General features: G+C 45.0%; 1 protein-coding gene across 5 annotated transcripts in view; it reads right to left on the bottom strand.

Moving 5' to 3' along the window:
• Mta3 (metastasis associated 1 family member 3) overlaps positions 1 to 24,463 on the bottom strand; it is a 127,666-nt gene that overhangs the window by 36,042 nt on the left and 67,161 nt on the right. For 3 of the 5 annotated variants that reach the window (XM_041631061.1, XM_041631064.1, XM_041631063.1), the window contains exons 9-12: positions 16,010 to 16,198; positions 9,845 to 9,919; positions 7,895 to 7,953; positions 1,560 to 1,684 (exon numbers count right to left, since the gene is read on the bottom strand). In XM_041631061.1, the coding sequence (XP_041486995.1) occupies positions 1,560 to 1,684; positions 7,895 to 7,953; positions 9,845 to 9,919; positions 16,010 to 16,198 (448 nt within the window). The remainder of the gene's footprint in view (positions 1 to 1,559; positions 1,685 to 7,894; positions 7,954 to 9,844; positions 9,920 to 16,009; positions 16,199 to 24,463) is intronic. The other 2 variants (XM_041631062.1, XM_041631065.1) reach the window with 1 other exon arrangement.

The following is a 24,463-nucleotide window of genomic DNA, read 5'->3' as shown; positions in this document are numbered from 1 at the left end:
GCAATACCAACTCTGTGAACTGTGCTCTCCTTGCCTATAAGCTAACACCATCTGGGCGAAGCCATCAGCTGGCACAGGAGGGATGGCATCCTCTAAGGAAAACCTCACAACATGCCAAGGGGAAAGTCAGAGGCAGAATGTAGGCTGGGTATACAAAGGCCCTAGGTCTGATTCCTACTTCCATTAACTCCTAAAGAGCGAATTGCTTTTATACAATTCAGAATAACTTGCACTGTCATCAGGTGCCGCTCTTTTGGGGGTGGGGGTTTTGAGACAGGGTTTCTCTGTGTAGACAGGTTGGCCATGAACTCACAGAGATCCGCCTGACTCGGCCTCTTGAGTGCTGGGATTTAAGGCATGCGCCACCACCGCCCTGCCATCATGTACCACTCTTGGAAGATTCCTTTAAAGAGAAGCCTAACCCCCTTTTCTCTTTTAACTAAAACAAACAATAAAGTTGACTTTTTGAGACAGATTTCATCAAAACATTTTAATTACATGTGTATATGAGCACAAGTGCCCTTGGAGGCCTAGGTGTTAGAACCCCTGGAGCTAAGGTGACAGATGACTGTGAGCCGCCTGACGTGGGTGCTGGGAACCAAACTTGGGTCCTCTGCAAGACCAGTGTGTGCTCTTAACCACTGAGCCATCTCTCTAGCTCCCAGTTAACCTTGTTTAAATAAAAATAAGAAGACCTAAGGTTGTCTCCTAGCCTACATACAAGCATACACATGCGCGCGCGCGCACACACACACACACACACACACACACACACACACTCACCTTCATACATATGTGTACCCACAGAGGAACATACATATACACCAGAATATCATTGTGCTGTGGTTCAAATTCTCAGCAGGCTGAGCCAGGAGGACAGTGAGTTAGAGGTCAGCCTGGGCTTCATAGGGAGACCCTGACTCAAAAACCCAACCCAAAGCAACAATGACAGAAAGGAGAGTTACTGCTGTTTGAGATTTTAAGTAAACATACATGGTGTCACCTACAGATCAGATCATCTCACCAACCCCATATAACACAAGGGCACACGTAATAACCTTGCAAGCAGAGATAAATACAGCAAGGCCCGAGGCCAAAAGCAAATATCATAGCATGGCATTTCCCCAACTGGTTCCCTGGGAGCTTGAGGGCTGTAGCACTGGGGTCTCCACACCTGCCTCTCCTCCAGAAGCATCAAGCACATTTAATTTGTGGGAGGATGCTGAGGAACTCCGAAAGGGGATGTGCTGTGTAGCACAGAACCACGGTTTGGGCTAAACTAATACAACTGCGCACAGTTTAAAAGAAAACAACAAAACCTGCCAGCAAACACAGAGCCCACAGAGGAAACCGGAGCAAATGCACACCCTCCTTATCTGTGTGGTGCAAGGGTACCCAGCGAATGCCCCTTTGCTCCCAGTGGGAGACCAGGACAGGCACCCGCTCACTTTGAAGAGATACCACCTGCCTCTGCACAGCAGTATCATGACTTCTAGAAGCTTCTCTCCTCCTCCCTTCCTCTGCCCCCCACCAACCAGGCACCGCCTCTGAACACTCACCAAAGCAGCTCTCACAGGCTCGCCCGAGGAGGGTGTTCTGGGGCTGGAACGCGGCCCCCACAGCTCCGTTCACAGTGCCAGCCTTGCCATTGCTGGTGGATATCTGGTTGGGATTTGGTTTGCTGCTTTCAATGAAACGTAAAGTGAAACGATAAAAATAATTTGTAGGACGAGGCAAAAAGCTGGCACCTCCTTACTAATTTACCTTCACTAAAATACAAATAGATACTTATTATATTTAGTGAAGAAGAAACAGACCGGCAAAAGCAGGATGCTAAGATGAACCCAAGTATGGGAGGCAGTAGAAGGGAGCGAATGAGAACGCAGGATAATGACAGGCACGCATGAAGATGCTATGATGAACCCAGGACTTTGTATACTAACCTAAAAAAATAACAACAAAACCAAGAACTTAAGGAAACACACGCACACAAAACACCCTTAATACACTGACACACATGATTCCAGGAACTTACATAAGAGGGTGTATCTGGTGGAATGGTAAATAAAAAGAAATAAGACCAAGGCACTCATTTATGACAAATAAAGCTATAAAACAGCCATTGTGCCGGTGAATTCGGCAGCCCCTGGGTCTACACCAGTGCCATTGCTTCACAGCACACTGTGCTTTTGAAAGACAGGAGTCACCAGACTTTATTCTCATCATAAATTTTCCTGAGAGAATATTTTTTTGGATTGAATAAATTAAGCTAAAGGCAGTGCTGTGTGACTGAGATAGCCTTGGCACCGCTCCTGGGGGGGTGCTGTGTGACTGAGATAGCCCTGGCACCGCTCCTGGGGGGGTGCTGTGTGACTGAGATAGCCCTGGCACCGCTCCTGGGGGGGTGCTGTGTGACTGAGATAGCCCTGGCACCGCTCCTGGGGGGGTGCTGTGTGACTGAGATAGCCCTGGCACCGCTCCTGGGGGGGTGCTGTGTGACTGAGATAGCCCTGGCACCGCTCCTGGGGGGGTGCTGTGTGACTGAGATAGCCCTGGCACCGCTCCTGGGGGGTGCTGTGTGACTGAGATAGCCTTGGCACTGCTCCTGGGGGGTGCTGTGACTGAGACAGCCTTGGCACCGCTCCTGGGGGGGTGCTGTGACTGAGATAGCCCTGGCACCGCTCCTGGGGGGGTGCTGTGACTGAGACAGCCTTGGCACCGCTCCTGGGGGGGTGCTGTGTGACTGAGATAGCCTTGGCACCGCTCCTGGGGGGGTGCTGTGTGACTGAGATAGCCTTGGCACTGCTCCTGGGTGGTGCTGTGTGACTGAGATAGCCCTGGCACCGCTCCTGGGGGGGGTGCTGTGTGACTGAGATACCCCTGGCACTGCTCCTGGGGGGGTGCTGTGTGACTGAGATAGCCCTGGCACCGCTCCTGGGGGGGGGTGCTGTGTGACTGAGATAGCCCTGGCACCGCTCCTGGGGGGGTGCTGTGTGACTGAGATAGCCCTGGCACGGCTCCTGGGGGTGCTGTGACTGAGATAGCCTTGGCACCGCTCCTGGGGGGTGCTGTGTGACTGAGATAGCCCTGGCACCGCTCCTGGGGGGGTGCTGTGTGACTGAGATAGCCTTGGCACCGCTCTTGGGGGTTGCTGTGTGACTGAGATAGCCCTGGCACCGCTCCTGGGGGTGCTGTGTGACTGAGATAGCCCTGGCACCGCTCCTGGGGGGGTGCTGTGTGACTGAGATAGCCTTGGCACCGCTCCTGGGGGGTGCTGTGTGACTGAGATAGCCCTGGCACCGCTCCTGGGGGGGTGCTGTGTGACTGAGATAGCCCTGGCACGGCTCCTGGGGGGTGCTGTGTGACTGAGATAGCCCTGGCACCGCTGGGTGTGGGTGACACTGTGGCTTCTGCAGCGTCCCAGAGTGGGTAGGGTGGAGCAAAGATGCAGCTGAGCCATGAGGGGCCACCCTCCACCCCACAGCGGAGGAGCACCTGTCCTGGGCTCAAGATAAAAGTCCATATTACGTTGGAAGTTTTATGAGACAGATTAGCATTTAAGATGAGGAAACCTTTAGATACCCACCCCCCATTTAAGAAAAACACTTCTAGGAGGAAAAAGGACATGGGCTAACTTAACTAGAGACACTGATAAGACTCAGTGCAAACACGCCAGAGACAGAGTCAGGGCAGCCGTAATTTTTCACATAGCCCAGACATATCGTGGCGCTTACTGTGTAAACAGAGCTGCCAGCAGGCTAGCTCCTGCCCAGAGTTGGCAAATACAAAGTCAATGAATAGTCAACAAAGACCTGCCACGGGAGAGCTTTCTTCTAGGGGACCTTTCACCTCTGTTACACAGTGAGACAATCTCAAACAAACAACAAACAAGCAAACAAACCAATAATAAATAAATAAAGCAAGTTTTATTGTTGCTGTTTGTTTGGTTTGTTTTTTAGAACAAAAAGAAAAGAAACAGGGCCAGGCATGGTGGCACATGCCTTTAATGCCAGCACTCTGGAGGCAGAGGAAGGCAGATCTCTGTGAATTTGAGGCCAGTCTGGTCTACACTGTGAGTTCTAGAACATCTGGGGTTATGTAGAGAAAGACCATGTCCCAATAAAGGAAAGGAAAGGAAGGGAAAGGAAAGGAGGGGAGGGGAGGAGAGAGAAAAGTGGTTCAGAGAAACTAAAGTTCCCAAAGAGGTGTAACATTTCCAATTGAAAAGGAATCTACCATATAGCAGCTGAAATCATGCTTCCCACCACTTGAAGTCAAGCCAGAAGTTTCCCAGAAATATGGAAACTTGGCATTTAAATGCAGGGCTAAATATATGAGTCTAAGAAGAGCCGATGCTGGCCTGGGAAGTGGGCTCGGCAGTTCGGTGCACTGGCTGCTCTTGTAGAGGCCCTGGGTTTGATTCCCAGCGCCCACACAGTGGCTCACTACCATCCATAACTCCAGTTCTAGGGGATCCGATCCCTCTTCTGACCTCCCTGGACAAAACGCACACACATGATACACAGACATACAAGTGAGCAAAGTGCTTATGCACATAAAATACATAAGTAAATCTAAGAGAAAAAAGAGCGGATGCTGTCTTCAGTTGAGGTGCCTGGAAGAAGGCAGGGGCACAAACACAGTGACTACCGCAGACCCGAGGACCACTGAATATAGCCACCTAAAGATTAAATCAAGAACACTGAGAAATGCTTACAGAGACACTCCATGAAACTGTCCTTTCTTTAATCCACCCTCTCCATCTGTGCTCCACACTCCTACCATCTCTGGCCCCCTGGAGCATTTTGGACATATCATTCTCCCCTTGGACCCTCAAGTTACTATTTATACATAATGGGAGTTATGAATGGTTGAGAGTCACCATGTGGGTGCTGGGAATCAAACCCAGGTCCTCTGCAAGAGCAGCCAGTGCTCTTAACCACTAAGCCATGTCTCCAGCCCAACACTGGATCTTCTTAGGCTCATGTACTTAAGTTTTATCTTTTCCCATTTGACAGATTCTCCCTCTGCCATTAACTTGTCTCTGTTCATGAGCAGTTTCCGCCACTCCACGACATCACAGTGACTTTCAAATCGCCGAGTTCCTGGCTGTACTGCACCAGCATCCAGCAATGCTTATCTCGCCCCTTCCTTGAAGCACACCCTGCCTTTCGGCTCCCCTGACTCACCGACTGTCCATGTGCAGCTATGAGACACTGTTTGCTCTAGAAACATGGAACTAATTAATTCCAAGTTCCCTGCAAAGCCCCTTTCTGGATGCTCTCCCCCGGAGATCTAATCATGATTTGAAGTGGCATCATTCTCTGCTCAAGTTTATAGTGTCTCCAGCTGAGCCCTTGCCCCCGAGTAAGGTCAGTATGTTTAGTATACACTGGACACATATCCACAATCCTTTCTTGATAGAACAAATCCAGAATGGTCTAACCTGATACTCTACCACCATTTCCGAGCTTAGTGACTGGCAGGACAATCCACCCAATGGTGGACTCAAACGTGACATGCTGAAGCCAGTCTCCTCCTAATACAGCATCATCTCCAGAGCTCTTTCCAGGTCGAGCTGATGTCATCTCCGCTCCTGAGAACCCGTAACTCGTTTCCCCATAACTACGCCACTGCTTCCTGGATCCATGTTCCAACCTGCGATCTTTTTCAAGACCATGACATGTCTTCATATAAAATTCTTCCACTCTTCAAGTCATGGGGACCCCATACTACCTGCCCCCTCCCCACCAGGTTGGCTCTCTCCACACTGCCATCCCATCTTTCTCTAGGCTCCTCAACTATGCCCAGCCCTGTCCCAGCTCAGGACACCGTTGGCCTAGAAAGCCTGTGTTGCCCCTTCAGTACTTCTGCCATCAACACAGTACTTCCTCAGGGACATAACAAGCTACTCACCTCCCCCCCACCCAGCTATCTTCTTAGTCACTGTTCTCAGCACACCAGGTCTGTACTGTGTGCCTCCAGGGGGCAGCTGCCTTTACTCTTCTCCCCCGGTACTAATACAGCCTGTGACTGTAAGAGACTGAAAGACACTGCTAGGCTCAAAGGATGACAAAGAGAATTCTTAATCTATTAAAAAACAGAATTCTAATTCAGAATTAACTTGGAAATTCACTAAAGGACTCAGATTTACATACAGCCCCGAAACCCAGGGTATTTTCAAATAATGCACGTTGTTTATGAGTTTGATCAGAATGTGTTTGTTCTCCAAGGATCACTTTGATCAGAATGTAGAAAACTTTTCCCGTAAAGGGCTCAATGGTTAAAAAGTTCAGGTTTGGGATAACAGAGTCACAAGCACTAAATTCTGCACTTGGACTGCAAAAGCAGGCTTAGACAATACGTCATGAACAGAGGCCTGTGCTCCAGTCAAACTTGTCACAGCCTCAGGTGACAGTTGACATTCTATCCAGACTAGTGTTGGGTCCCTGACTCGGATAAAAACAGCCATGGGGGGCTGGAGAGATGGCTCAGAGGTTAAGAGCCTGCTCTTCCAAAGGTCCTGAGTTCAATTCCCAGCAACCACATGGTGTCTCACAACCATCTGTAATGGGGTCTGGTGCCCTCTTCTGGCCTTCGGGCATACACACAGACAGAATATTGTATACATAATAAATAAATATTTAACAACAAAAAAAAAAAAAAACAGCCATGGGCCACTGAGCCTTGGCCACTGCTGCTCTCTCTGAGGAGACAGCACTACAGGCCCAGGGAAGGCCGCCTCACGAGAGCTCAGGCTTTGAGTCACAATGTTTTCTTTGTGGGATGACACATTTAGAATCCGTAAAGTAAATATATTTTAAAGGATCTCAAAATGACCCTGCAGAAGAAAAAGGATAATTATGGGACAAGTAAAAGCCAGTTTTAAAAAACTCAACCAAAGTCTAGCATAGTAGTGAATGTCTTTAACCCAAGTGCTTGGTGGGGGGGCAGAGGCAGGCAGGTCTCTGCATTTGAAGCCAGCCTGGTCTACAGAATGAATTCCAGGACAGCTAGGGCTACACAGTGAGACCATATCTTGGAAAAAAAAGAAAGAAAACCAAAAACCAACGCACCCCCCAACACACAAAGAAAAACCAACAAAAAAGTAAACTAGTTTTATGCATATATACCTTGAGATAAAAGATTATCACAAAAGCCCATACTTCATTGTCCATGAAGCCTCCTATATGTTAAAAACATGTATCATGCAATATACTCAAATCCAGCAAAGAAAAATGTATATAAAATGGCTGAATTGAGCTCAAAGAATTAGAAAAGTCTTGGAGCAGCAGAGAGAAAGTTGTAGTAAATATGAGTGACCAAATCTAAGACCTCAACAACAAAAGAGTGCAAGACACTGAAAACAGCGAATAAGGCCCAAACTGACATCCACATACATGACAATTAACTGTAAACCCCAAAGACAGAATGCTGGAAACACTCAGAACCTACCGACTGTTTACAAAGCATGGCCCAAGAAACAATGTAAAGTCCTCAACGAATCATGCAAACAACATACCTCAACAGGATGACACACACTAACTAGACAGCACTCTCAGCCCACAATTAGGAAGCTTAGGGAACACAGTTTGCTTCCTGTAACAGACTTAGCTCCTCTCACTGGGAGGTCTGACACTTGCCACATAGCTCAGTGCAAATCCAATGGGCAGTGGTTTACCCCAAACCCTTATGCCGGGTTACACAGGGTCCTATCACCTACTCTTTTCTTTCCTAAGTCATTTCAGTGGGACAACAGAAAACAACTTTTGGACTTTGAGGGGAAAAAGGTAAGACACACAAAGAAATTCAGGTTTGTCACAATGAGTAAATAACATGTTTGGAGTGACAGAGTGAAGAGCAGGATAAATATTTCATAAGACCAGTTACTTACTAAGTTGGGATATATACTTGTTTCAGTTTGCTCTCGGCTTCGGCTGCTTTTAGGCGTTTCTAATTCGAAAGATGGACAAAACAGTTTACATAAAATGCATACAAATTATTAACATCTCATAGCCTTAAAAACACAAGAAGATAAAGATTACAGCACAATTCTTATGTTAAGATTTCTATCATAAACATATTCTAAAGCTTTAGTAACTCGAGAACGTCATTCTAAGCTACAGAAATGTAGGTACGCATAAAGCTTCTGAAATAGATTTTTAAAGTAAAGCAATGACAAGTTCCACTTCCCAATCTTCTATGAGGAAACGTGTGTGTGTGTGTGTGTCTGTGTGTGTGTGTGTGTCTGTGTGTAAAGTTGAACCTGGGGCCTCGACACATGCTAAGCACATACTCTACCACCGAGCTTCACTTCCAGTCCGCAGAGGACATTAACAATAGCTGTTCTTAGTTTTGTAAATTCAGTTTTCTATTTTGGTTCTTGTCTTTCTGGAAGGAAAATGTACACATATACTGTCCCACCACCACACACAAACACACACACACACACCAAACAAAAACTTTGCTTGTAAAAAATATTTAGAGATGGTTCTAAAACCCATGCAAGACTTGCAGTGAAGTCTGCAATGTAAAATTAAAAACAAATAGAAAGGGGAACAGCACGGTCCCCAGAGAGACTACAAACCCACCCTTCAGTTGTCCAACCAGATGAAAACAAAAATATTCAGGGCTAACCTGAAACTTCAAATGGAGACAACATTTATTTAACTAAGTGTCTTTAGTGCTGTGCCTGTCCCTTCTTTGGGGATACTTCCTGACTTGACTAGCACAGGTTTCCAGGCAGCAGAGCCTTCTTTTCCACTACAGTTGTTTAAAATATGCACTTTCTGCATTACATATGGTGTTGACACTGGGAATTGTTCAATACACTGTGGATTTCTACCCACTATTCATGACCACGGCAACTCCTGGCATGTGGGGGCCGTCCTTAAGATGTATTTGTACAGCATCCAGTACAGCAAGCCACTGGACAGCTTGCACATTTAGGCAAATGCTATCTGTTTTAATCTCTGCCTTGTTCTGCATGTGACTGCAAGACTCTAAAACAGGCCTTTACTGAGGTCATTTCCCCAAAGGCAGGTTTTTCAAAATAAGTAACTAAGAGCTATATGAATTTAGGACATTTGGGAAGAACTCAAACATTAAATGGCTCCCTCCTTTTAGATGACTTTGGAGGAGAAAGCATCAAATTACAAAGACTAAGGCTACCATATCCAGGCTTGGTGGCAAACACCTGCACCCTAGCACTCCAGACTAAAGCAGGAGGAACTCAAGTTTAGGAACAGCCTAAGCCACCCAGTGAAACCCTGTCTCAAAATAACAAATGTGTTACAATTAAGGTCAAAAACTGAGGGGAGGACTGGCCATGTAGCTCGGAGGCAGAGTGCCTACCTACCATAGACTAGGCCTTAGGTAGGCTCCCTAGCACTGCAGAAGGGACCTCAAACGGGGTAGGCTCTAGAGCTTACAGAACAGACCTATAAAAATGTCATGTAAGGAGGTTTCAGAAAATCATAGAAGCATCTGAGTTTGTAAGGCCAATGGCATCAAGCTCAACTTTTAATCCATAGACATATCGTCCATGGGTTCATGACAGGGCTGGATTTCTAGTACACCCCCCTTGTCATAAAGAGATGAAGCCCCAGCCATACAAGGGAAACAAGGTCTCTCGACCCACATCTCTCTCTATTATTGTTCTCAAATTGTCAGAAAAGCAAATGCTGAGAACAGTGAACTATTAAGATAAAAATATTTTTAAAAAAGACATGAAATCGTGGAATTTAAGTAGTTCTAGGAAAGGTCAAATAGGCTCAGGATTAGTACATTGCTAGCCAACACTGACAAAGAGCGCGCTGAATGGTGCTGGCGGCACGGAAGTTACCTGCTGCACGTATCTGTCAGTAGTTTTCCACATGTAGTAATATTCAATGATGCTCGTCAAGGACTTCCACGGGAGCTGAAAGACATTTACGATGATAATGAAAACAACCCATGGCATAAAGTGTTTTCCTTCAAAGCCACTCACTGGAAATGAAGGATCTATATATTAGACTCATTCTAGAAATAAAATCTTAAAAAAAAAAACCAACAAAATTAATTCTTAGCAAAAAGTATACGTTATATTTAATAAGAGATCCCATTCAATGCATGCATTCCATTCCTCATCAATTTGATTAAAAATTACAAACATCATCACTGGAAAGATTTCCTGACTTACTCAGGAAAGGTTTTAGCCCCATGGAGCAGTGACAGGAGAGACTAAGAACAATTAATTAACTAATTAAAATGGGCCTTTTGCAGCATGCTAGGCAGCTGCACTGCAGTAAGCTATATCATCACCTCTGATGCGTAATTTTAGAAATATTATTTAAACAGTTCGAGGCTGAGTTACTCTAACTTTCAAAGAGGTCACTGCAACTGGGTAACTTCTATTGGTCTCTGGCGTAATATTTCTCAACGCTTTCCTGACAACTCTGTTTTGTTTTATTATAAAACAACAGGCTACATCTCTGGGGAGAAAAGGACCTAGCTAATTGTGTTTTCTATTTAAAAAGTAAGTTTGCCTTTGCTGTTTTCTATAATACTAAAAAAAAAAAAAAATCCTACTCATGAGTTTTAGAGCAAAGAAGACACTCCTCAGAGCCCTCTGCAGATGAGGTCATCACCCAGACAAGTGAGAACAGTAGGCCTCCAGGGAGCATTGACAGGGCCATCTTGAACTGTGGCCGCTGTTGAGAAGGGATCTCAGCCCTCTGACTCCCAGCATGCCATAAGGAGGAGCCTCTTAAAACCACACCCTTGGACACCAGCAGCTGTGGGACTTGGGAACCACCTGGCACCATCCACACCAACCTAGACTTCCCCAACTAATTTCCTTATAATGTCTGTTCTAAAGAGAAGCCAGGAATTTCAGAGAAAGGCAGTGCTTGCAGCTGACTTGGATGGCAACTTAAACAGTAGTTACAAGGACGTAACTTTTGCCATTTGCAGGACCACGGCACAGCCGCTAGCTCTGGGGTGCAGCTGAAGCAAATAGCTATTCAGGATTTTCGGTTTTAAACCCAGTGCATTCATCTAATGGGAGTTGTCTGAAAGACGGTGAAAGCACCTTCAGCAGCGCCCCAGGTCAGCCATGCTGTGGTTTCTAAGCAGGCTAAGAGCCATTACTGTCTTCTCTCCTAAACAAACAAGGATCTGACAGGCATTTGTCTGGAAAGTCGAGAAAAGGAAGCCAAGTGGCCATGTAAGCCCAACCATTTTACATTGTATGTCATCTGGTCCATGACGCCCATACAGGTCTAGCCCGGCACCAGCTCCTTCCAACCAGGGACAGTGGCAGGAAATTAACAATTGATGCAGTGCCCTCTCTCTCTCAACCTCAGTTATAGCTTCAGGAGAGCTCCTGCGACACCCATTCCCAAAGACATAAACACCTGTCAGAAGGTGTCTTTCAGGATCAGTGAGGTAACACTGCAATACCAGCAATGACCCGACAAGCAAGGAGACACATCACACTCACCACCTGAACGAAAGGAAAGCTACTCCAGATATCAGAGCATGGTGTGGCATGCCTCTAGCCCCACCCAGCTTTAGGATTCTGAGACAGGAGCATCAAGTTTGAGGCCAGCCTGGACTACATGAGACCTTCTTTCAAAAACCAAAAGAAGGAGGCTGGAGAACATATTTTTTTTTTTAAAGATTTCTTCATTTATTATGTATAGAGTGTTCTGCCTGCACACCAGAAGAGGGCACCAGACCTCATTACAGATGGTTGTAAGACACCATGTGGTTGGTGGGAATTGAACTCAGGACCTTTGAAAGAGCAGCAAGAGCTCTTAACCTCTGAAACATCTCTCCACCAGCCCCCAGAGAGACACATTTGTTGCTCTTCCAGAGGACTCTGTTCAGTTCCCAGCATCCACACAGTAGCTTACAACCTCCTATACTTGCAGTACTGGGGGATCCAATGCCCTCTTCTGGCTTCTATGGGCACCAGGCATACATGTGACACGCAGACACACATGCAGACCAAACACTCATATACACAGAATAAAAGTAAATAGTAAAAAGAGAAGAACTCCAAGTCTTGTGGTTCAGATCATCTCCTATTCATTGCTGCCCCAAACAGCATAATTGGCTAAATATGCAAACATAATAAAAGGCAGAAGACCAAATGGAAGAGTGGGTTTAGTCACGCGTGCTCAGGGCCTGAAGGATGTGAGAGCTGCACCCGAAAATGGAGTAACCAGTGAAGTCATGGAAATGAAACTTGCCAGCATCAAAAGGATAATGTGTCGCTTGGATACTGCAGAAGGATCCCATGGGTGGATATGATGGGCTTGCTGGAATAATCCTGCAAGCTAGCCAGGCAGTAAAACCCATTAGGTGAGAACTGGGATGGGGGTGGGAGATGCTAGCAGAGCTAGCCGGCTAGGGAGGCTTTCCTGGTGGATGAGGAAAATGTCTAGCAAAAGCAAGAAACTCAGATCTCTGTGGTCCTGTGAGACAGAGCAGCAAAGATGGCAAACACAGACACCAGTGCAGGATGAAAACTCAGCAGGAAAGCAAGCCCCAAAGCTGGGACAGCTGTAGGGAGTCTGCACCCACCGCACCCCAAGACCTGAATGGACCAGACATGCACATTTCAGCATACAAACACTATTATACTCAGCCTGCTAGTGTTTTTACAAGGTAACTGCATCTAAAAAAAAACCACACCAAAAAAAAAACAAAAAACAAAACAAATCCCATGAAATGCAAAAAAGCTAGACTATAAATAACCCATTGTCAAGAAATTAAGTAACAGACAGACCTCAAGCTCTAAACTAGCCCCACATGGTAGAACACTCAGATACAAACTTTAAGATAACTGTATGGATACAGTGCACTTTCATGGGTGTGGGGTATGGGGAACAGCTCAGAACCTTGTGCAGGCTCACATACATCTCTATCCCCTGCCCCCAAATTAACACTGACCATGTTAGCTGGAAAGGAGGACAATATTTAGGATTGCAGGGAATATGTAGGAATTTCATCAAGCAAAACAGAGAGGTATGGCTGATGTATGGTTTTGGCATGTGGATTCTGTGGCTCGCATTCAACAGATCTGAAGCCACTGAGGCTGTGTGTTAGCATCACAGACTGTCGAGCCTGTCTGGAAGCCACTGGGGACAATGGAGCTATGTCTTGCCAGACTGGGAGCCACAGGAGCTGTGTGGGGCCTGGGACCTGAGAATCAGGGATGAGCAGCCAGGGGTGGGCAGCTGAGCCACAGAGGTCAGTTTGGCCAAGCACCCAGGCTTATGATTCCATGGCTTTAGCACCAGTGTCCCGGGCTTTGTTTAGGAAGTGTGGGGTCACATGGCTCTGCCCTTCCAACTGCTTGCAGCTCAATCGGGTAGGATCTTGCAGGTCAAGGGAACAGGTTTAAAATTGTGCCTTGTTTTTGATCCTCAGTGAGGCCTAGCAATTCACAAATGAGAGCCGCGGAGGGGTGGAGAAAAACACCACACTCTATGTCCTCTGGTCCTCTCCTTCCACCACAAACATGCAAACCCACAACAAAGATGATGCTGCTGCCATCAAGGGGATGGGTACTGTGAGAAAAGGAACAGCCTAGAATGGAAAAAGAGAGGAGCCTGCACTGTTGTGAGTAAACTAGCTAAGGGCAGGATTCCTGCCACAGAGCAGATAAGCAACAAATTCTGAACTATCACTGGAATACAAAGGAAACAGGAAACCCTTCACTTCAGCGTTTCTTATCTTATCCATTATGAGAACAGTGTGTTTTTGTCATTGCTGTGAGAGAAGGTCTCACGTAGCCCAGACTGGTCTCAACACTCTCCAAGTAGTTGCGTGTGGCCTTGAGCTCCGGATCCTCCCAAGCATTGGTTTTACAAACGCGTACCACACCATATTTGGTTCAAGATTTTGTTGTTTATAACAAATAAACAAAACCATTCATTTATTTATTTGCTTGTTTGTTCATTATGAGTGTGAGTACATGCACACGCAGGTAGTTTGCGGTGTCAGTTTTCACCGTCCACCATGTGAGTCCAGGGCATGAATGTCAGGTTAGAAAGCTGGGCAGTTAAGTGCCCTTACTGGCTTAACCATCTCATTGACCCAGAATAGGATCTTTGGGTGACTTTTGAGCTTGCACTTTTAGCTGTATTATGCTCATAACTTTTATATCAATAACACTGTACTGCTATGGCCACCTGACCATAAGTCTTTAACAAAGTGTAATTTCTAGGCTGGGCTGAGCGGTGGTGGCGCACGCCTTTAATCCCAGCACTCGAAAGGCAGAGGCAGGTGGATCTCTGTGAGTTCGAGGCCAGCCTGGTCTACAAGAGCTAGTTCCAGGACAGGAACCAAAAGCTACAGAGAAACCTTGTCTCGAAAAATCAAAAAAATAAAAAAAAAAAATAAAAAATTCTAGGCTGGCCTTGAACTTAAGATCTGCCAGACCCAGCTCCCTGACCATTAGGATTACAGAGACCTGTCACCTGCCTGGTTTTAGAATTTAGTACTATAGCACCTAACAGTCTAGGTGTGACTGAGGTTTTGTTGGGGCAGATTTCATTGATAACAACTTATAAGTACTGTGCCTGAAATCTAATGTATCAATCTACATTGATAAGTAACAATTTTGTTTTATAACTAATTCAAGAGGTAGTCAACAAACTGAAAGGTATGGCACCAGCTTATATCTAAGTGTGATAGTCAAGGAGTGGATCCTTAGGTCAGTACAGCAGTATACGCTTGTAATCCCAACACTCGGGAGGCAGACACAGGATGACCTGCCCAGGTTTGTACCAGCTAGGGTTACATAGTCTGGCCCTGCCACAAACAAATAAGCAAACAAACAAACATTTTTACAATGAAAATGAAGGATAGTTACTATAGAAAGCAATTTATGAAGATCTCAAGCAAAACTTCTTTTTCAAAAAGGATAAATTAAACTAAAGAAAGCAAGACTTCTGGGGTGGCTGTGCAGTTATAATGCCCGCTACTCCAAATGCTGAGGCAGAAGGTCGCAAGTTTAAGGGAAGCCTGAACAACTTAGCAAAACTCTGACAAAGAAGGCTTGAAAGGGCTTGGGGTTAGAGCTCAGTGATGGAGTACTCCCGACACACCAGAGGCTTGGGTTTGCTCCCTAGGACCGAAAACTTAAAAGTAGGTCTTCCTAGGCGGGCTTGTGCACACACACGCACATGTACAACAGTAACTGTCAGTAGACGTGTTAGGTGTGGTCATTACTTCTCAGTATGTGTACATCACGCTGTGCAACTTGAATACACAATTTCTCACTGAATCTAACAGGGAATAGATTTTAGACATAACAAGATTGATTCTAAGTAGAACACTGCATATCATTAAGAATCAAAGACAAGCTAGGGGCAGTGGTGCTGCATGCCTTTAATCCCAGCACTTGAGAGACAGAGAGGCAGGTGAATCTCTGTGAGTTCAAGGCTAGCCTGGTCTACAAGAGCTAGCTCCAGGTCAGGCTCCAAAGCTACAGAGAAACCCTGTCTTGAAAAACCAAAACAAAACAAATCAGAGACAGCTGGGAACTGAAAAGCAAATCCGGCTCTTTTGTTTGGTCAAGGTTACAGCTATGTTACAAATACACATCAACAATTGGTAACACAGAGGAAGTCTGAGCAGACAGAGAGAGTACACACAGACTGTAATATTTAGCACAAATGTTCAGAAAAGTCCATATTTCCTCTTGGAAATCAGGGAGCTACAGAGGGTAAATTCATGCAACCAAGGTGTGTGTATTCCAGGAGCTCAGGACTCCTCGCCCTGGGTCATAGTCACAATACAAAGCAAATGTCAACTGCTTCCTTCTAAGTGACCCTTCATTCTATTTTAAGCGAATAAAATCACTGTCAGTGGCTAAGGGTGTGGCCAGTGCAGAACACATTCTCAAGGCCCTGGCACCAACAGAACAGTTAGAGGCGTACTAAACGTGAAAGAGTTAACAAAGAGAAATATCAACATTTCAGTCTCAACAGCCCATTCACGGTTTTCCACTTACAAAGTCCTGACGGATGTCATTGAAGTCTTTGCCATACTTCTCCAGTGCCTCTTCGAACAAGCTGGCTTCGGAGGCCGACCACTCCTCCATCTCATCTCTGCACAGGACTGGTCCTCCAAGTGGCACAAGGACACTGATGGCACTGCTCAGGTCATAGCTGTGCCTATACAGTGTATCCATGGCATGGAACTGGGGAGAAGAAAGGCGAGCATGAAATGTCAAGTGGGCACCTACACCTGCAGGCCGGCGAAAGCCAGAGCACTGAATGCAGATACGCGTAATTAACAGGATCCTTAGGAGTTCCTTTAAAAAACAAATCAAACAGCCAAACACCACCGAATAATTGTTTGAAGAGAATGCTTACTGGCAAAAGAATGCTAAGGTGTTTTAAAAATACATCCATTTGAAATGACAACAACCATGAAGATCCAAATGCTCAAAATATTCAATTAAGAACACAATCAATTTGACTTCAAGATTTCATTTACTTAAAAATACCCAAGTCACTGCAATTACTGGGGAAGACTGGTATAACCACCACTGACGAGGAAGGCATACTATGCGTGAGAGAGAAAGCATTGTATTAAAAACATCGATTCAAGTTAGAGAATAATGTACTATCAAAAAGAACAAGAGACGGAAAGAAAAATCAGAATAGTGCATCATATTTAAAGCAAAATTACATATTTGGGCCAACGAGATGGCTTAGCAGTAAAGGTGCTTGCTGCCAAGCCTGACAGCCTGAGTTCAATTCCCTCACCCACATAGTAGGAGAGAATTGACTCCACAGCACACATATACTCACACACATACATATACACACGTAAAACAAATACGTAAAAGAAATACATATTCACATTAAACACAAAACAAGATTAGAAATCCATGTTCTAATGTAATTTGGTTGAGACTTTGACCAAGAACAGATGAGCAGTGTGGGCTTCTATAGATGATAAGCAAGGGTGATTTGAGAAGGGGACAGAGGTGAGGACATATTTAGGAGGGTGTGGTGATGTACTCCCTGTCATGCACCAAGTGTTGGGCTCGAATCCGGGCGCCCTACTAGGATGTAAAACTTCGGAACTTTTGATAGTTTATCTATTGAAGAGAGTCCTTCACACGTGTGCACAGACGTTTACACAGACGTTTACAAATGCCAAGAAAACAGTCAAGTAGGATGGTCAGCCCTGCAAACACACACATGTGCACACGCACACACACATGCGCACACACATGCACGTGCACTGACACGCAGGCTGGCTGGCCAGGCTATCCTGCCTCTGTGTCCATCCCACTATACATGCAGGCTTTGGAGCACATGAATGCCAAACCTTGCATCCTTTACACCATCACAACAGGTCAATCATTTAAAACTTCACAAGTGCACAGGATGTGGTAGCGCACACCTTTAATCCCAGCACTTGGAGGCAGAGCAGGCGTCTTTGAGTTACAGTCAGTTACACAGTGAGAGCCTGTCACTCAATAAAACAAACACATTAAAAAATAATTAGCCAGGTGGTGGTGATGTAATCTCGGCATTCTGGAGAGGCAGCAGCCGGGGGAGCTCTGACTTCAAGGCCAGCCTGGTCTACAGAGCAAGTTCTAGGTCCTACCAGGGCTATGCAGAGAAATTCTGCCTCAAAAAAACCAAACAACATCAATAATTAATTAATTAATTAGTTAAGGTATATATTTACAGTTGGGCATGGTAGACATGTCTGTAATCCTAACACACTCAGGAGTGAGGCAGGAGGATTACAAATTTGAAGCCAGCCAACCAGTGAAATCCTATAACACAACAAGGATGCATTTACACTGTGAGACATTAACCAAAATGGCCAACACGAACATAGAAATTGAATTTGTTGACAAAGCCAAAGGCAGCAACTGGTACAGATCTGTTTAGTGACTGAACAGGGTTTGGCGTTAGCTTTAAAACAAATCTCTGGATTCCACAAAACGAAAAGCTGAAGAGAAAATGCCATTATCAGATTCCCTTGACAGTCACAGCTTGGCGACCGTCCGAGGTGCTCGTTTGCTGCAGGCGCTGGTGATGGACAGTGTTCTCTTGAGAGACGCTCTCTCTGCCGCACCACGGCTTCAGAACGCTGGCCCTGCTCTTGCCTCCTGCTCACACCCGGTCAAGTTTCACAAGCAATGAATCCGATTCTCTAGCTAGCCTCACCCACTAGACCCTGTGATTTAGCTGTTTCTTTTATCTCCAAATCTGAGTACTCTTTCTGACCATCTCATTATACAAACAGAGAGATCAATAGTACCTAGGGAGTCTTTCAACTAAGGATAGAGCCATAAACTGTTACTTTAATGTCCTAAATTGACAACTGGTAATAAAATTGAAAAAAAAAAAACCTGAAAGACTAGGTAGTGTTCAAAAGCCAATCCCACCACTTGGGATGTGAAGGCAGGAGGATAAGGAGGTCAGTGTTATCCCTGAATATAATAAGTCTGTCTCAAAAAAACAAAAACAACAAAGCCAATAATTATACAAGGGCTCGAGTAAAGCTCAGAACCAGACTTGCTTGAGGTCCCAGGTATGATCCTCAACACCCCCTCTAAAACCTTATGCAAATTCACTGTGATGATGTAATTCCTCAAAAGGAAAAAGCTAGTAGGAAGAAACCACATGATAAACCACAGCACAAGCCATGTGCAAGGATGTCCCCTGTCTCCAGCCACTGAGGAGGCTCAGACTGCAGGACAGCTTCCAGGCCACCACCAGCTTCAGCCAGCATTAAAACCATGAGACTCATCTCAAATAAGTGAACTGCACCTTGGCGGAGAGGGCAGTGCAGTTGGTAGGAGCTCGCTGAACAAGGCACCGCTGAACTTGAGGGGACAATTTCACAATGGAAACCAGAGGGTCCTATCTCTCATAAGGCCCTTTAACCTCATCTTTCTAAGACGCTCAGATGTTGCTTTTTGTGTGGTCTAACTGTACTCTTTAAAAGCTTTAAGTAAAAGAACATAGTTGCTATACCCAAAGAAAACAACATTCAAAGGTGTGCGGTGGTGGCACACACCTTTAATTCCACCACTCGGGAGGCAGAGGCAGGCAGATCTCTGCGAGTTCGAGGTCAACCTGTCTACAGAGCAAGTTCCAGGACAGCTAGGGGCTACACAGAGAATCCTTGTCTCTCTAAAATTTTAAACAAAAAATAAACAAACAAAAAAAAAGGAAGAAAATTTAAGAGACCATACAAATTGAGTGGTGTGCACTCCAGAATACGGCCTGGGAGGACACAAAGGACACTCCGGGGACCCTACACTATATCCACACCTAGTAGTGCTTTTACACTGACGTATGCAACCATGAAGTTCACTCCGTGCATGAGATATAGTGTACATATATCTCAACTTAAAATTTGAAAACTAAGCATAAAACAACCCAAGTCCCCCTCAGATAAATGCTTCGCAAAGACCACATCTTTTCAATAAATACAAACACACGTTGCAAGATCCATTCAAATCTAAATTTTGAAAATCACAACCAAGCACAAGCTGTTCCCTCTGCCAAAAAGCAAAGGTGTTGTCACATTTCATCCCATTCACAACAGATGGCAGTGACAAACAGAAGTATTTTAGGAGGAAGACTGACAAGGAAGTCTCGGTGGAGAGGTTTTCATCTTTTGTTGGTTATATAGAACCACGCTGTGGCAAACTGGTTTGTTGGTCAGCAAACATTTCACCTTCTGCCCTGGACCTCCCTCTGGAGGCTACTCTGCCCCACACAGATATCGGGCTTTTGGAACATGATTTGCCTGGCCAGTAGCATGTTAAGATATAGGACATAGCTGGGCAGTGGTGGCACACACCTTTTATCCCAGCACTTGCGAGGCAGAAGGAGGGTGGATCTCTGAGTTCAACGCTAGCCTGGTCTGCAAAGTGAGTTCCAGGACAACCAGGGCTACACAGAGAAACCCTGTCTCAAAAAAAAAAAAAAAAAAACAAAAAAAAAAACCAAACCAGAACAAAAACAGAAGGGGAGGTATATGAGACAACCAATCTTTGGTGTGTGTTTATGCGTTTGGCCTTGATCTCTTGTACTTCTGCCTTGTGTTCACGGAGGCTATGAGGCTAGGAGATGCAGGAGAGCGGACCTGGCCCAGCGCGTAGCTTGGCTGAGTCTAGGTCACCGGAATCCAGACGATCTGCAGTGAGTGGCTGAGATGAGGCATGCACTGGATAAGCCTCTGCATTCTGGGGCAGTGTGTGAGCAACGCCATTTGAGAACCCACATTCGTGGAGGTGCTCCAATTTCTGCAGGCGGTCACCTTCGCAGTTGGTCTAGATGGAGCTGTTTCAGCTCAAGATTGATGGGTGACGCAGGGCGTAAGGGCCCTGCTCTGAAACAGCGCTTCAGTGCGCCCCATCAGTTGGCTGCGACTTCCATTCAGACTGCAGGGAGGACCACCTCTGCTAGTTTTCCAATCCCGCCTGCTTCCCCTGCACTACAGCAGTGTGTGGCCTGAAGCTTACTAGGTCTGCTTTCCAGGGAATGCACAATCCCATGTGCCCCCACTGCACAAACTACCTTACACGCAATCCCATGTGCCCCCACTGCACAACACTACCTTACACGCAATCCCATGTGCCCCCACTGCACAACACTACCTTACACGCAATCCCATGTGCCCCCACTGCACAACACTACCTTACACGCAATCCCATGTGCCCCCACTGCACAACACTACCTTACACGCAATCCCATGTGCCCCCACTGCACAACACTACCTTACACGCACATGTTTAGCACTAATTACTCATTTGCTCAGGCACAATTTCATAAAAACCTTACATTTTTAAAGCCAGCACAAATTACAGCATTCAAGATATTAAGTCAGTTCAAAAACGTACAGAACTCAAGCTTTCTCTCCAAGCAGAAGGTGAATATAAACTCTGAGGAATAAATCTGAAACTGTGATCCAAGCAGAAGTTTTTATATATAAAAACTGTACCATCCACTTGCAATTTTTGTTTTGGTAGGAACAAAATAGAGAGAAGGTTATATTTCCTTTTTTTAAAAAAAAATAGGGAAAGGATTTACTTTTTAATTGAAAATATTCTTTTCTCATACAATATATCCTAATTTCAAGCCTCAGAAGAAATTACAGTTGGGCATGGTGGTGCAGACGGATAATCCGAGCACTTGGGAGAAGGAGGCAGGAAGATCAAGAGGTCAAGGCTAGACTCTATATACTGAGCTTCAGGCTAGCCTAGGCTAAATGAAAAGGCCTCACACTATACTCCCATATCCCTCTGTTGTACAGGACTGAGCTCTGAGCCCAACTGCTGCCACCATCCTGAGTTCAGCCGTCCCCATGTGCAGACATTCGTCACAGCTAGACTTGCTGACAACTGATGCTCCTTCTGAGTACAGAAGGGGGGGTGGGGAGGAGAGTGGGACCTGAACCCAATTATCTAGTTGCACCTCCCAGCTAGCTGTATGCAATTTTACCCTAATTGTACCTGGTCTTAAGGAGATGCAAAATATATAGACTGGGAAAATATGGGTGCTGCTGGTGGGAATATCTACCATCTATGCAGCCCTGGGGAAGCCAGCATCCATGTTGGAAGCAGACCTTCCAGTGTGGTTGCTACAGGGTCACCACACTCTGCAAGTAACCCTAATAAACTTACTGGTTCTCTAGGGTGAACTCTGGTGGACTCAAACTATAGCTTGGCATTGGGGGCCTGGTGTAGGAGGTTCTTCTGTCTATGTGTTGCTTTCATTGGTTGAATAGAGAAACTGCCTTGGCCTTTTGATAGGGCAGCACTTAGGTAGGCAGAGTAGACAGAACTCAATGCTGGGAAGAAAAACAGAGTCAGGCAGATGGCATGGGTCTCCTGCCTGAGATGGACACTGGTTAGAATCTTGCCCATAAGCCACAGTCAGGTGGCAATACACAGATTAGTGGAAATGGGTTAAATTAACATGTAAGAATTGGCCAATAAGAAGTTAGAGCTAATGGGCCAGGCAGTGATTTAAATAAATAGTTCTGTGTGATTATTTCGGGTGTAACTAGCAGGGCAACTGGGATGACAAGCAGCCCGCTCGCTCCCTACTACAGGGGCCTTATGAGGTAGGGGTCAGGTGGTGCCTTGCTACCCCCCAAAATATAGAATTTGAAACATATTAGAATAACTGGGAATATACACATTTCCTCTGTAATTCTGCAAAGAATTAATTTACATTTTAAATTTTATTTCATCAGAAATAAACTAATACTTCAAATTAAAAGGTATAAAATTAGGAAATAATTAGAAGCATATAATAAGGAAAATGCTATAAATCAAAATATTCTAGTTAAAGTCATGCTGGTAGAGAAACACTTATAATCTAAAACATATAAAGGAAATACAAATAAGAATATGCTAAACAAAGAAAACCAGCCTACAATTCACAATCCCAGAGAACCTAGACAACAATGAGGACCCTAAGAGAGACATACATGGATCTAATCTACATGGGAAGTAGAAAAAGACAAGATCTCCTGAGTAAATTGGGAGCATGGGGACCATGGGAGAGGGTAAAGGGGGAGGGGAAAGTAAGGGAGGAGAGTGGAGAAAAATATATAGCTCAATAAAAACAATAAAAAATGAGATAACAAGTCATGAGCCACGTGGCAAAGCATAAATAGAAATACGGGCTAATTTAAGTTTAAGAGTTAGGTAGTAACAAGCCTGAGCTGTCGACTGCATATTTATAATTATATTTAGCCTCTGAGTTGGTTATTTGGGGCCCAGTGGTCAGGACAGGAAACGTCTGTTTACACCTTTATGGCTTCTTAGTGTCCATGGAGTGAAGATGAAAGATTCTAGAAGAAGATCCCTGGACACCTGGAAACTCCCCTCCATATTCAAGTTTGCTCAGCTCAGGCATCTCAGGTACAATCCCCCCACACCATGAAAAGTGTTCTGGTTTCATATTTGTTAGTATAATCAAATATCCTGACAAAAGAAAAAAAGAATTGGCTAAAAACATTCTTTAGGAAAATACCAGGCCTGAGCCAAGCAAAGGCGCACACCTTTAATCCCAGTACTGGAGAGTCAGAGGTAGGTGGATCTCTGTGAGTTCAAGGCCAGCCTGGTCTAAGAGAGCTAGTTCTAGGACAGGCTCCAAAGCTACAGAGAAACCCTGTCATGAAAAACCAAAAAGAAAATACCAGGCCTAGCTGTGGCAGAAGAACTCTAAGTTCAAGGCCAGCCAAAGCTACACAGCAAGACCGACTCTCTCTCTCTCTCTCTCTCTCTCTCTCTCTCTCTCTCTCTCAAAAAAAAATCAATCAGGAAAAGAAGTATCAAAGTAAATCTAAAAGTAGAAAATAAAGAGGAAAATTAAATAGAAAACATACAATAAAATCTCATTTAAATGAACAAAAAGGAATATGGCAAAGCTCCTCTGGGATAATACTCTTGTACACTGTAAAGATTTGTCACTCATATTAGTTTAATAAACCACTGATTGGCCAGTATCCAGGCAGGAAATATAGGCGGGGCAGCCAAACTAGGAGAATTATGGGAAGAGGAAAGGCAGAGATGTAGTTACAGTCAGATACAGAGGAAGCAAAATGAGAATGCCTCACTGAGAAAAGGTACTAAGCCACATGGTTAAACATAGACAAGAATTATGGGTTAATTTAAGTTGGAAGAGCTAGTTGCTAATAGGCTAAACAGTTTACAATTAATATAAGGCTGTGTGTGTTTCTTTGGGACTGAATGGATGCAGAACTGGATGTGACAGAAACTTCCATCTATAAATGGCACCCAAACATTTCGCAAGAATTGCCACATAAAGCCTGAGAAAGCTTTAAAACATGGGATTCGAGACTGACAAGAACAGAGTTAAGCACAGCTTCTTGGCAACTGTCTTTTCTCCAGGAGGATCTGTTACTGGCAGCAAGCAGAGGCACAGCTCCTTTAAGAGAGGCTTCCTGACTCAGCGTTAGTGGCAAAAACCTTACAGCTCTTTTAAGAAGCTCTGCCACCAAACACTTAAATGGTATTTATGTGTAGACATTGGCAAGCTTCTTGGTGGTGGCATGGACCTTAAAACTCCACAGAGTTGTGGCAATAAACATGGCTACTGCCAGTACCTCCACCATTAAGCTATACTCTCAGAAAGCTAAGGAATGGAGCAGAGCCATCTGCCAAAGCCCGCAGTTTCAATCCTAGCTATGCAGCTTAGCAGATTAAAGACTCATGTGGTCAGAAGAAAGATAAGCAGTAAAGACAGATTCAGATTTTAAAAAAAAAAATCTCTAAATGGTTTACAGTGTGTTTAAAAATATGCATAGGCTTAGAAGAGAAAAGATTAAAAAAAAAAGTCCTTTAAAAAAAAGAAATAGAGTAGCTGGGCGTGGTGACAAACAGCTTTAATGCCAGCACTTAGGAGGCAGAGGCAGGTGGATCTCTGAGTTCAAGGCCAAGCTGCTC

This window comes from Microtus oregoni, unplaced genomic scaffold (genome assembly GCF_018167655.1).
Source record: "Microtus oregoni isolate MIOR12 unplaced genomic scaffold, Mior012 000036F_ref0000092, whole genome shotgun sequence".
NCBI classification, from domain to species: Eukaryota; Metazoa; Chordata; class Mammalia; order Rodentia; family Cricetidae; genus Microtus; species Microtus oregoni.
This window is presented reverse-complemented; position numbering and strand designations above follow the sequence as displayed.